The sequence below is a fragment of the Rhyacophila brunnea genome, unplaced genomic scaffold (genome assembly GCF_057557595.1).
Source record: "Rhyacophila brunnea isolate RB1 unplaced genomic scaffold, BYU_Rbru_1.0 scaffold_24, whole genome shotgun sequence".
Classification (NCBI taxonomy): Eukaryota; Metazoa; Arthropoda; class Insecta; order Trichoptera; family Rhyacophilidae; genus Rhyacophila; species Rhyacophila brunnea.
In genome coordinates this window covers 13,685,125-13,700,730 of record NW_028232904.1, presented here as the reverse complement: position 1 = coordinate 13,700,730, position 15,606 = coordinate 13,685,125, and the positions used below count along the sequence as shown (strand labels likewise).

The 15,606-nt window shown below is 31.5% G+C and overlaps 1 protein-coding gene across 1 annotated transcript in view; it reads right to left on the bottom strand.

Moving 5' to 3' along the window:
* Window positions 1-13,093, bottom strand: part of LOC147069076 (protein takeout-like) — a 45,418-nt gene extending 32,325 nt beyond the window's left edge. The window contains exon 1 of the mRNA XM_085951600.1: window positions 12,997-13,093. Coding sequence (XP_085807726.1) covers window positions 12,997-13,093 — 97 coding nt within the window. The remainder of the gene's footprint in view (window positions 1-12,996) is intronic.
* Window positions 13,094-15,606: the final 2,513 nt, after the last annotated feature.

Genomic DNA, 15,606 nt, shown 5'->3' with positions numbered 1-15,606 from the left:
TTTGGTAAAGTCACGTGTTATTTTACAACGTGTGTTTGGACCCAGGTTGAGAAAGTGGCTAAATTCAAATTACTTGTAAAAAAACATTTTTTTAAAACCCAGAATATTATAATCTTCTTAGTATCGATCATGGCCAAAACAATAATCAAACAATGAAGTATTTTAGTAAATTTAACATAAATAATTACAAGATAAAAAGAACTTTTTATATACAACGTTTTTAAGTTTTCTATTGACTTATTTTGCAAGATTTCTACTGGACAAACAAAAATACGAGCTAATAAAAAGGTTGTAAAATCGAGAATTCCAGTTGTCAATAATGAAGGTCGCCACCTACTCAGCATTGTTTCTTTTAGTATCTACTATTAACGTTCAATTAATGTTATAATTACAGTGCATAAATGATTCGAAACGTGCGTGTTTATTGCCTTGCGTATGATGTGAAAACTGCATCTCACGAACTTTTAAAATTGTATTCACATGCATTTTTTTAATCGACTACGCCTTAATTAAAATACGAAGTATTATTTAATTTGTAAAAATGTTTGGATTAAATTGAATAAAATACTCGAATAACTGATTATTCGGTAAGTTGGCGATATATTTTAATACGTAATAATATTTGTAAGTTATGCAAGTTGTTTGAAATTAATTTAGTTGTCAATCAATTATTACTTTAAGTCAACTTTTAGTGGCATAATCCGACCATTGCATTTACAATCCGGATGGAATACTTCATTTGCTACATGCTTCATTAGACAGAGTCCGAAATAAAACAAATCGATCAGTTACATGAATTTAGGAAATCGACTTCCTAAATTCCGTTGAATTGTGATTATGTGACAATTTTACTTCATTTATAAATGATTAGATATTTAATACTCAGGATCTAGCTTTTGGAAAATAAACTCATCCATCAATAATTGACATTGTATTATATATATACGCGATTTATTTTACAAAACATGTATTTGTTTCGTATAGGTACCTACTTAAAATATACCAGTGGGTTTATTCTATACACAAGGCTATCGACGATAGTTTGTCATATTTATGGTATTATAATCATGGCCCCCATAAGGGATAGGCTGACAGGGCTCTAGCCTAGGGGCCCGGGCTCAAGCGAGGCCCGGAGTAGCGGGTCGTTCAGATAAATGAGAAAAACACATTTGTTAAATTTCTCTAATAGTAAAGAAAGTCGCCTGCGGCGCTATTTTATTTCGAGGTTATTACCATTTTAAAATATAAGGTTGTGTTGTGTTAATATGTACTCGACAACTTCATGATTTGATGTGTTAAAAATCGCTACAATACACTGAATTTTACTTAACCTCAAACACCAATTTTAAAACGTCACTGTAGAGTGTCTGACTGCTTTTAAACTTAGCGATAGGTAGGGGGGACGCCAAAAATTCTGACATGGGGGCCCGCTTCAGGATGTGGAGGGCATGATTATAATTGTTACAATGAGTTACCCGTCTAAACTGTCATATATCTGTCTATCTCCCTCTAAACATTAACACAGCCAAGAGAGGGGCTGTGAAAACTTAGTACTTATTGTAAAAATTAACCGCCTCAATACATAAATATGATAAACGACCGTCGATAGCCGCCTTGTGTATAGAATAAACTCACAGGTAGGGCAAAAAATAACCGAGTTGGAAAAAAATGCTAGATGTTCTCAAATTTCAAAATATCTCCAGAATGAAACTAGGGTTTAAAAAATATTAAATTATAAATATTCAATCAAGCTTACCATTCAAATCACATGCTCGTATTTAGGTCAACCAATAGGATCCATCACAAAAAAATAAGTACACTATGAGCTATAAAATAAAGAATAGGTGATGGTCCCAATAACATGCGGATACCATAAGTATATATAAATCAAATTATATTATTGTAGAAAACGATTAAAAATTATTACATACGTAGCACTTTAGACACATAGAGTGAAAAATAAAATAGGTATACAGAAAAAAAATATTAAAAGTATATGTATATAACGAGCAGATAGTTACATAATATAGGAAAATAAATAATTACAAGATAAAAAGAACTTTTTATACACCACGTTTTTAAATTTTCTGTTGAATCATATAAACTTGACAATTCTATGTATTAATAAAAACTTTTTGTTGTACTTAATAGAAATACTGAATAATTAAAGAATACTGAAATGTCACTTTGACATTTCATATTGATCTCCATAGTAACATACGTAAATATTAATAATTTAGTTGCCAGGACCCCCTTAGCAACAAACAATAATAACTTTCCATACAAAATAGAATTAACTGAAAATGAATTCAATTCTGCTTAAAAATGGCTAAATTAAAAGAACGCATTGTCGTCGTGTTCTGATATATTCTAAAAGTTTCAAATGTCTAGGTGGCGGGAAGTTGGTTAAAAATCTTCAATCGTCCAAAACAAATCTTGGACAAATAAGAAAAAAATTATACTGGACACACAAGAAAAAATCTGTACCGGACAAACAAGAATACGAGCTAATAAAAACGTGGTAAAATACTGTCATCCAGTTAAATTGGGTGGTAAATGTTGGAACAACTTAATTTAAAATAGGCAAGAGAACAAAATTTGTTCTCTGTTTTAAACAGTTCCCCTCAATCACTGTGATGATTCGTAGTTCTGCAGAATGGAGCCACCGGACAAATAATTGTAACTTATATGTTTGTACTGGTTGTGAGGAAAAGATGTGAGGCGAATATTGACTTTGGGTACTTACGTTAAACGTAAAGCATTACAGTACTTGTGGGCAATTTAAATTATCATTAATAAATTAAAGATACATAATTTTGAAAACACTTCTGAGAAAATGAACCAATAGAAAAAAAAAATTTGAAAAAATACGACACCCGGCAGGAATCGAACCTGCGTCTCTCAGGATTCATGTAAGTCACAACAAAAAATCTTAGAGTGATCCATGACTTCGGTTAATAATTAAAGTAATTAATATCTAATTTGATTTAAAATACAAAAGCCGATTGCCATTAGTAACTCAATTTTATTTCAAAAGTGCTTCAGAGAGTATAACGAGAGCCATTAGTTAAAATTTGTCACAATTAGATAGGATGCCTATAGCATTGTGGTCGATGTGCGTGGGCGCGAATCCCGATAGACGTAGGTTTGATTCCTGCTGGGTGTCGTATTTTTTCTCAAAAAAGGTTTTTTCTATTGGTTATATTATATTTTCTCAGAAGTGTTTTCAAAATTATTAATGTTAAATAAAAAGAATGTTACATTCTTAAATATTTATTAGAATTATTCGTTGAATAAAAAAATAGTTAATCAGATTATTAATTGATTTAAAGATAAAAAATAAGGTCAGAAATAGTACGCCGAATCTATAAGTATTGAACTTTAAAATGATCTATATGGGAAGAATAATTTGGCAATATTTTTGGAATAATAAGTTAATACTATAAAGGTAATTGGTGAGAGAGATGATTACGTCTCTATTCTGGCAGAACACACTAACTGGAGAATACTAGTTTTGAGTAATTTGACTTTAAAGTTGTTAAAATGTTTGAAATGGTCTATCATGTGAGTTTATTAAGTAATCGTAAAAAGGATGACTTTAAAATAAAGACTGTTTATTTATTAAGAAGGTTCCCAGACGGTAAAGTTTGAAATAAGGAACATTTTGGTATAACTAACTAAATACGTAATTTTTTCAAATTAGTGTCTTCTGCCAGAACAGTGACGATTAATAAAACGATTTAACTCCCGTGAAGGTTCCATACAGATCTACATTATTTGAATTGCAATCGTATCAGAGTGTTATATAGAATAATTTTAGTAGAAGTTTTTTGAAGTCTTTCGATAAACTCGAAAGAAAACCTAACAGTGAATTAGTTTTGAAAATAATAATTGAATCAAAGTGGTTGTGGATAATAAAATAATAACATTTTATAGTCAATTTAGTGTGGTTCAATATTAGAAATAAAATTCTTGTATCTTTCAAGTTAGGTATTTGAAACCTGTTTCACGAATAAAAATACTTAATCTTAATAATATACTCTTTTATATTATGTCAGTATCTATATGTATGCGATATGTAAATAAACAATTAATAATTGTTGTAATACCATATTTTTTTAAATTTTACATAATATATGACTAATTTTATCGTGTCCGGAAATTTGTTCGTGAAATGTTGTATCGGAAATATTGTTTCTGTTCTGGCAGAACACACTAACTGGAGAATACTAGTTTTGAGTAATTTGACTTTGAAGTTGTTAAAAAGTTTGAAATAATGTTCTATTATGTGAGTTTATTAAGTAATCGTAAATATGATGACTTTAAAATAAAGACTGTTTATTTATTAAGACGGTTTCCAGACGGTAAAGTTTGAAATAATGAACATTTTGGTACTAACTTAATATGTCATTTTTTTCGAATTAGTATCTTCTGCCAGAACAGTGACGATATATGGTCGTATATTAAAGACCGTCCAACCTCTTTGGATCGTATAGTACTGAGATAAAATGCATGTCTAAATAAAACGTGATTCTTGTGGGTTTACAGGAAGCCAGCGGCAAACCAATTTTGAAAAAAGCCGCTTTCTTACTGGATTATTTGTTGGGTTATGTTAGGTTAGATTTTCATTCTTAAATTCATGATTGGCTATGAAAATTGGTGCGGTTCCCGCTTGTATTCCTGTAAACCGATATGTACCTAAAACACTTACAAAATACGTAATAAAAACTATCAAAATACAAGGGAAAGAAAGTTGAAAATAGGTATATTGAAAAACACGTATTTTTTTCATCTTGGTACTATAGATTTTCCTTTCCGATAAGAAAGCTCATGGCAAACTGTGCTACGGTGAAATGTAAAATGTAAAATTTATATGTACCCTAATTTTATATGGATGTTTAGAGTGTATTCTTTAATTTAGTATGCGTAATGTGCTTCGATACGTGCGGTTTTTTTATATCCTAGAATTCATCACATATTTTCGTGTTAGCTACATGTGTGTTTTTTTGACGTGCTTGTCATTTAACGTGGTTTTTCGCGGAAAGTATTTACCGCGTAAATCGAATGCTGAGTGTTATGTGAATTCAGCTAATACCTGCACGTTCCCGTTTAAAATCATGCTGGTATCACGTCGGTACCTCACATCATATATTATTAACTCATATATATTGCAAACCTGTATGCTTTGTCTTTTTCCTCGCCGAGAAAATAAATAAATAAATTAAACATTCAATTAAACAGTATAAATAAATAATATATCTATTAAACTTATTATTAAAAACATACACCTGGTAGACTTTAGGTAGAAATATAATAAAATGTGTCCATATATACATCTTTATTATATTATAATTAACTAACAAAAATAAACCTTAAGAAAATGTATTCTGGTATTAGTATGTATACTTACGTTTACTCTATGGGTCTATGCAAAGTATATTATAATTTTATTATGATCCATAAAATTAACAGATTGTTTTTTTAGGTTTGAGCAAACCTTCTATGCCCATATCTTATATTCATATACCGCCGGCGTATATTAAAATCAAATGAAGTATTTTTAGATGGAATCACAGACAGATATTTGAATTTTGAATAAAATCATTTCTCGTCAATACACGATGTCAGAAGATTTTTAAAACAAATGAATGTTGCTCTTCCTGTCATATTTGCATTACGAACTGGCATAGAATGGGCAACCTAAATTATTAACGATTCAGTTATGAATAATGTTTTAATAATATGATTTCTCATTTTTTTGTAATATAGGAAAACACAAATCGAGTTTACGTACTAATTTTTTACTGCCAAATAGCAAGCTCTACCAGACAGTATAATTTTCTCATGGAGAATAATACTAATACAGCATCATATGATTGTTTACGAGTTGACAGTTAGCTTGTACTATATTCTCAGTGGCGGCAATGTTATGGGTGGATTATCATAAAATACTCATGATATCTACTTAGAATATTAATGGTTCAGCTAGTATGTGATTCCAATACCTTCCGCATTTTAGATGACTAATCGGACGCCTTACCAACAATCACTCTTATAAAACACATTTTAAAGAATATAAGTCATGACGTTCAGTATACCTAATACTAGTAGCGAAGGGTGGAGGTAGGCTGTTAAGATCCGCCATAAATAGTGCACATTAAACTTTTTCATACGTACCTATTTGTTTTTATTGAACTAATACTACAATTTACAGACGTCTGATGGTGTTGGTTAGTTTTTAAAAATCAATTAAACCCTGCCTAATTAAATCATAACAGTTTTGGTATATTTTGGGGGATTCGACAAAAATTATGCACACCTTTTCATTCATACTTATTTGTTTTCGTTCGATTAAGAATTCATTCAAGTTATTTTTTTTTAATTCATTAATCCCTGCCTAAACCAAACTATAATAGTTATAAATATTATTTTATCTATAAAATGTCAAAAGTTATTTGTGATTTAATTGCATAATTTTGCGATTTAATTGGAGTATTTTTTACTATTATCTATTATGGCTTGATTTCGTAGGGTTTAATTGAATTTCAATAACTAACCAACACCATCTGTGAATTAATTATAGTCTTAATTCAATTAAAACAAATACATGTGACTGATAAAGTTTAATATGCACCATGTATGGAAGATCTTAACAGCCTACCTCCACCCTTCGCCACAGCAGTGAGGCTAATATACAGTTGTTTATAGTCTTGGAATCAAGTCTCAGTTGGATCAAACTTTTTATATTAATTTTCCATGTATTATTATGTATATTTACACGTCCTGTCAACATTATCATGCGTCTTGTTCCTGTCTCTCTATGTCATACGTTAACGTGTATTCTTTTTCTTACTGTTTATGTTCTACTAGTGTAATACTAAAATATTTGTTTGTGAGCTACTGCATCAGCCTGGATGAGTAATATGTCGAGTTTCCTGACTTTGCCGAGCACGCCATCGCTAAACTCATTAATTTATCAGACGGAGATGCTTAGCTAATGATTACTTTTTGATTGATTGTGTATGTCGCTTAAGGTTACAGTAGGTTACAGCACCATATTCTTATATAACTACCCTTAAATCTATTTAATAACACACTAATTCATCGATACCCTAAATCACTTGACATGCTATTACTGTACTGTTGGCATCTGTCAATATATTATGAGCGTATCATTTGTTTTCTTTCACAATCTGATTAAAATAAATGGTACTGTTCGGTTATACCGGAGGCAGCGGAAAACGCATTTTGAAAATAGCCGATAAACTGGATTATTTGTTAGTTTGGGTTAGTTTAGGTTCGGTTAGGTTGGGTTAGGTTAGGTTAGGTTAGGTTAGGTTTGGTTAGGTTAACCTAACAAATAATCCAGTGCCTCCGGTATAACCGAACAGTACCAAATAAATGATTCTCCCTGATTTTTCAAATTTAGAATTTTTAAACGTGTAAATACTTTAATAGGTCATCCACCTATCTTGCTCACTCTTACACATTTTTATATATTTTCTTTCATGCGTTACAGATTATTAAAGACATATTAGATAGGTAATTAATATGAGCTTATGGTGCAGTGGAGATGTTCAAATTCATTGTCAGAATGAATGTTTTTTTATCAATATTATGTACGTTTCAAATACTTTAAACTAATGGCTAATATCCAATTTAAAATTTTTCAGTGGAAATATTTATATTATTTTCCATTTTCCTTGAATTTTCCTTGCTCAGAATGAAAAAAAATTCAAACCGGAACGCTCGATAATTTTCCGAAAATAATAGATACTCGTACCATATTTTTTTTATCTAACTAGGTGTATGTGTTAGTTTTTTTTGTTATATGGCTCTACCTTATCCAGATGGTCAAATTATTTTTTACACTTGACCGAGCGATAATCTTGGGGATTTCATGAACCGGAGCTCCGGTCCATTTCGAGCCCTGCTTGAATAACAACAAACAAATCGTTAACGGAGTTAACTTCGTGAAATCTTATAAAGTATGTCGCCTGACAATAGTGATTAAACATTACAGTACCGGACGGAAGATCTTTTTGCGATATCTCGGTCAAGGTAAAAATAGAATAATTAACTTATCTCATACAATCTGTACATTTCCGCCGTCAAAGATTTAGCAACATAATAATAACGGGAAATCGTTTTTAAGTTATATCTAGATATACCTATATATAATATATAACTTCCAATGCAGGTAGGCACCTATTATTAGTCATCTTATAGTGACTTAACTTGGGTTCTATACGTGTAACTATGTATATATATCATACATGTCCAATTTCCTCTTCTTCAACTCAACAAATTATTCAACTTGAACAAACGTAGTATATTTGATTAAGCGCATCTATTCTATACACAAGACTGCTTTCGGCCGCTATCTACGTTAGGAATGTATCCAAGTATTAGCAATTATTGTAACAATCACAATAAGTGCTATGTTTTAACAACAGCGTGTCTAGTCTATACACAAGCCTGCTTTCGGTCCGCTACGGCAGCTAAAGAGGGTAGAAAAGTATCGAATTATTAACACTTATTGTAACAATTACAATAAGTTAGCCGTCTGAACTGTCAAAACTGTCTATCTCGGCCTAAAATTTATCACAGCTAAGAGAGGTGCTGTTAAAACATAGTACTTATTGTAACAAGTATAACTAAATTATTGTAATTGTTACAATAAATGTTAATAATTCGATACTTTCCTACCCTATTTAGCTGCCGTAACGGACCGAAAACTGGCTTCTGTATAGAATAAACCCGCAGGATCTCTCTTGGCTGGGATGAATTTTAGAGTGAGATAGACAGTTTTGACAGTTCAGACGGATAACTTATTGTAATTGTTACAATAAGTGTTAATATTTCGATACTTTTCTACCCTATTTAGCTGCCGTAAAGGCCGAAAGCAGTATTGTGTATAGAATAGATGCGCAGGATACTAAGGCGTGCTATATATCTATATCTATCCTCCCTATGAAATCTCCCCAAAGAAAGTAAAATTGTCTTTTGTTTAATTCATCGACACCCTAAGTAACTAATCATGTATCATTGTTAAGAATATTTGATCGGTATGATTTCGACTATTGCAATGTACCTACTCAATATTATATAATTGATCAATCCACCCTATCTAGCTGTGTTACTACACAGATATAAACCCTTGTAGTAGCACAACGTGGTATGGAGAGGTGCATGCTGGGCATAACGCGAAAGGACAAAAATAGGAATGAGTGGATAAGAAAGCAGGCAACGGTTTGCGATGTAATAGAGTTTATTAAAAGCCTTAAATGGAGATGGGATGGACACATAGCTCAAAGAAGAGACAATCGTTGGACAAATCTAGTCATCCAGTGGTATCCAAGAAGTACAAAACGTCCACAAGGTAGACCTAGAGGCCGATGGATCGATGAAATGATAAAGTTCTGCGGAAGTACGCAGCAACGCAATGCACAGGACCGAGAGAAGTGGAAGCAGCTTGAAAAGGCCTTCATCCAGCAGTGGATAGATTCAGGCTGATGATGATGATGAAGATGATATGAATTAAGCGTCACTAATATTACCTACTTACTATTTCATATTTTACTATTGTAAATGATTCTGATATCATTCAACTCGGACCATTCAACTGGTTCAAACTTAACTCAGCTCTGCTCATCGAGTTGTTTCACTGCGGATCAAACTCTCTTGCGTTCTTTCTCTTTTATTTATACGTCATGTAATTGTAAATTGAGAATTGACGAATAAACATCTCTGAAATTAACATCCATCGAGTCGTATTACTGACAATTGACATAGACCTTCCATAGGATCACGTGAAAAATCGGGACCTGTTGGTAACGATTTCCGTTGCAGGTTAACATAACAGGTGTTAGAAATTAAACAAAAACAGCTGTCCTTCGCCGTCACTCACTTTCCCATTTGTCGTGAAAATTATTGTATTAATTAAGTATTGCCCTTCTTTTGGGCATTCATTGCACTCACTTTCAAATTATTTTTTTTTACTGTAAAAAGAGTCTACTGCTTGACAGTAAAAGAAACTACGCCTTAGTTTAAAGCCCGGCTATTTAAATATTTTCTCTCTCACTTATGCAGCAAACTGAGAGTAAAACAATACGAATCAGTCAATATGACATGGTCAATTTTAAAACGTTTTTCTCTTAATTTAATTGAAAAATAAAAAAATAGGAATAGTTAATATTCTTTCCCTTCAAAATCTCAATAAAATATTATTACAACTAAATGTATACTTTTTAAAGTTGTACTTCTTTAGGCGCGTTTGGAAAATCAGATCAGAGAGTATTTTTGGCGTGTGACATGTAACACATAATTTATTTTTTCACACAAAAATAAACGCATTCGATTGGATTCGAACCACCGATTACTCGGTTATCAGCTGAACGCACTACCATTACGCCACAGTATGATACTCCGTGTTCCGTTGCCTAGGCAGCGAATTTATTATTCTTGGCCATTTGCAATTCCTTACGTAAACAAACTATTAAACGTCATAGTGGCAGTTGTTACTTTAAAAATAAAAACAACGGTAAATAATTATGTAATTTAGTAATATAAGTTAAAGTGTATAGAAATAAACCAACGGCGTTCCAATAAGCGGTCCATTTTCTTGAGTGTGTAAATTAACACGATAATTAAGAGCTAGTCGAAGAATCTAGGTTATCACTAGTTTTGTTTTTGTTTTGTTACGCCAAAGAAGTATAACTTCTAACGCGCGTACATAAGTACACACGCCGATTTTTTTTTATTATACGACTAAATTCGATAGAGGTGCCTGTTATATTATATTATTAGTATGTATTTAAACTGTCAACGGTATTTTCCCATTATTTCTTGTATACACAGATACTTGCAATTTTGTAAACATGACATCCTAATTGCGTGTAAAACTGTATTTTATTCAAATTTTGTATCCGTTGGTTTAGGCTACAAACATGAGGTATTCATACAACTCTTCAAAAGTGAACTTGTTCTTAATAATTCTATTGTCATATAATATAACGATGACGAATTACGATGGGAATTCATTTTAAATGTTTTAAATCATTTCTATAATATTGTTTTTTATTCAAATTTATGCCTGGTGATGCTACGAGCAAAAGTGAGCTCTTGGTTCAACTTCAACGAAAGATCGTTTTCTGATGTTTCTGTCTGTTGATAAGGTTATTGTTTTGAAAACATATTATACTATGTTTTATATCATGTTTAAATTATAAATAATGTATACGACAAACTATTTATTTGCTAATTAAGTAGATAAGTGCAACATAAAGTTTTTAAAATAAAATCCTAAAATTAGTGCCTTGTGCACTGTTATTGGTTTGGAGACATCAACTAACGGTCAGCACCGAAACCTCGACAAATGTATTAGATTCCTAATAAATAATCTGTACTGTGTGTACTAGTCTGTGTGAGTCACTATGTCTATGTCTATGTCGCAAATATCTTGAAAAAAAATATTTAAGAAGAGGGTTTTTCAGGGCCAATTCATCTTTAAGTCTATTACAATATATAACAGACACCTGAAATTTCCTAAATCAAAAAAGAAAGTGTTCTTTTCGGACATAATTATTATTACAAAGGCTCCCTGATGTGCAAAATCACTAATGTGCAAAATCGATAATAATTGGTTTCTTTTAAGCTGTTTATACTGTAAGTCTAAGGTCAAGTGGTTCTTAATCTTTGAAAAGAAATAGTGCTTTTATGCGTTATTATAAATAAAATGATTTAATTTTCTGTGAAAATCAATTTCTATCAATGTGAAATGTTGCACATTTTATAGAATAATAGTTATATTGGATTGTATAATATGATTTGAAACATCGCCCATAAGAGAAATTTACTGATTAGGTACCTCCACCGTGGCGCCTACAAGGGGGGGGGCTGACAGGGCTCTAGCCTAGGGGCCCGGCGTGGCGGGTCGACCAGATAAATGAGATAAACATACATCCTAAATTTGCTTTAATAATAAAATAAAAGTCGCCTGCGGCGCTATTTTACTTCAAGATTATTAGCATTTAAAAATATATGGTTGTGTGATGCAATTTTTGATTGTTATGTGTTGATACTCGACAACTCTATAATTCTGTGTTAAGAAATCGCTAAAATAAACTGAATTTTATTTGATCTCGAACACCATTTGGAAAATGCCACAGTAGAGTGTCAGACTGCCTTTAATATTAGCGATAGGTAAGGGAACCGCCAAAGATCCTGGCCTGGGGGCCCGCTTCAGGATGTGGAGGCCATGACCTCCACATAACTAATTAATATAATAAAAATGTGAAGCCGTCACTATAGAGCATGAATTTGAATTCGGTATATTATTTTATGACGATCAGGCCATAAGCTACAAAAAATACAAAGCGGGCTGAGGAAATGCGCGTTTCGTTTACGTGACATACATATTTTGATTGACTTTTGACTATTAAAAATATCATATTCATTAGCACGTGTTTAAGTTTATTCCATATTTTTCCACACTCAAAATTTTAACCTTATTACCGCCTCACCTAAAAGGCAACCCATTTTCTATTATTTTTGTATGCCAGGCCGTTACCAAAATATGTTCTAATTTCTTAAAATTTTTTCGCAGTAGGTACTTATACTTTAGCTAATTGTCATTTTTCATAGTGTCATAAATAATACGTTAGTATATTATTTTATTTACCACCATTGGGAAAAGTCGATGAAGTTCACTTGTATTAATGCCAGTAGAAGTTGAAATGGCTATTCATAAAATTATAATGATTTTTTTTTTAAGTTAAGTTTTATTGTGTTTTTTGGCGGGTAAATATGTTAGCACAGGACACCCTGAAGCGTAAATATGGGCCTGTAGCTGGAATTCTACTCTCTGATATAAAAATATATTTATACAACACCTCATATATTTGGATACTTACAATCATCTAATTGAATTCACTCATTATCACATTTACAACAAGTTAGAACTGGGGTTAATATTTATTTAGAAATAATACTCACGAATTATCTCTGGTGTAACTGCATTCTGCGCCTCAGCTCCAAATGATGCCAAAAGGAGAAAACTTAGCACTATAAGTAAACTACGTCTTCCGTTCATTTTAAATTGATTTGTAATGTCCGAAAATAAATATTTATTCAAAAACAATTATTAAATCGATTTGTATTTAATTTATTTATCAAGTCTAAAAAATCGATTGCGGATAACCGTTCGAATTATATTTAAAAAAGAAAAACTAATTATAATCACAAAGCCGCGTTCCAAATTCAAAAATGATTCTCGCCGACGAGTGCACTCACTTTTTTTTAAACAATTTTTTGTTAGGCTATCGGAGATGAAACTACTTAGCCGGCCGTCTCGATCTGCTATTTTGTATATTATTGCGGTTACAACATAATATATTAATTTTTAGGTTAAGTTGTTATGTCAGCGGCTACGTAACGACAGATTGAGGTTCGGCACCGGCTCGTTGAGAGTGAAAGCAAATCGAAGAGACGCCGACATTTTATACCGACACCCGCTTGGAGCTGATATAAATGTTTGGAAACGGTTCTGCGATAGAACGTTTTTTTTAAAACGATCGGCCATTTTTTGAGCGAATCCCGCGCTTTGTTAATTAAACAATTCCCGCGCATTTAAATGTCACCTCAACAACACAAATACGTGTTGTCATATTATTTGACAATATAATAAAACGTGCTGATAAAAAATAGAGGTCATCGATTTCTTTTGAAGGGAGAATATATTGTGTCTTTTAGCAATCGTTTTATTACAGGTAAATTTGCGCTTTTTATTTCTTTATTAAATTATTGTCGGAAACTATAGTTATTTCAACAATAATATTTCTGTACCTACCAAGAATAGAATAGTCTCAATCAAAAAGTTCTTAGTTTTGATAAAATCAAATTAAAACATTATTCAAATCAATAAATCAAAACACATAAAATATTACTATTTTAAAAAGAGAATTATTATTTTGGAATCCGAAGCGAAATTTGATCACTTGCTAGTAATATTAAATATTTTAACATTCCAACTAGCCATCGAAAAATTACCTAATCTAACCTTAACTAATTACTTTAATATATTTATATCGAAAAATATCTGCATAGTTCAAAATCACCTGATTGGCTATTTTTTTGACATAATAATTTATTATTATGGAACAATTGAACAAAGATGATATTGAAAAATACCTTCTTATAAAAATTAAGGTAGAGTTAGAGCTATTGCCGGTTTTCGATAAACCGGTTTACCGGTGAATATTGCCAACATTTATTACCGAATAACCGATAATTTTTATTTAAGTTAACCGGTTTTTCGTTCAATTAAAAAAATATTATTTTATCACTTTCTTTTTGCATTATACGAGTATATACCTACTATACTTATGTATTGATATAATTCGGAGTTTCCATTTACTCATAGATTTTTAAAAATCCATACGACCTATTTCTAATACAGGCTCATATTTTGTAGTTTCTGCACAAGTTAAATGTAGATCTTCGCCGTTAACTACACTATTCCCAATGATTGTGTAGCGGTAATGCGTCGGCTTATGATGTCGTGGGTCCCGAGTTCGAATCACGGATCTGGCAAATTCACATGTCGATATTATATGTAGTTATATAGATATGTTCGCCACTTACTCAACCTATTAGGGCTATACTCTGACTCCAAACACACATTGAAAAACAATGTTTGTATTTGCCAGACCCAGGATTCTAACCTGGAACCCACGACATTATAATCCGACGCATTGGCCGCTTGGCAATTTAAATTTTGTTAACTATAAAAAAAACTCATATTGAAACTTATTGTATTATTTTAATAAAACCGTAATATCTCCAAAATATCTATCCAGTCATCATATTTTGGTCACTTGAAAAAATAGTTTCACCTTCATTTTTGTGCAAATAAATAAGTTTTTTGCCTTCTATAAAATTTAAATTTTGTCACGTTGTTCGTTTTGTCAGTTCAACGAAGATATTCGGCTTATGAAAAATTACTAATAACTACACTATCTGAGGTTTTACGTAAATTAGCTTTAAACGAATTAGTTAACGGTATTTAATGGTTTCGGCATAATACAATCGGTCAATTTAATTATGAAATTAATTTGATTATTATTTTGTAATAACCCGTAGATACAATATGAATTAAATCAAACATGATTAAATAAACAGTCAGTAGTAATTGAATAATAAAAAATAACGTAAAATCATTACGTTGCATAAATTAAATTCACTAGACGTCATATAAGTATTTTTTTTGTTATTAAATTCGTGCTAACAAAAAATGTAAATTAGGTCATTCAATTAGTATGCTTTGTATTAATTTTACAACGTTTTTCTTAGCTCGTATTCTGATTTGTCCGGTGGTTCTTTGTCCGGTACAAATCTTGCATTCGATTTTTAACTAACTTCCCAACTAGCTAGACATTTGAAACTTTTAGAATACATCAGAACACGATGCCAATGCATTTTTTAATACTTTTAGCCATCTTTAAGTAGAATTGAATTCATTTTCAGTTAATTCTGTTTTGTATGAAAAGCTATTTCGACACCATTATTGGTTGCTAGAGGGGTCTGGGGTCCTAGCAACTAAATTAT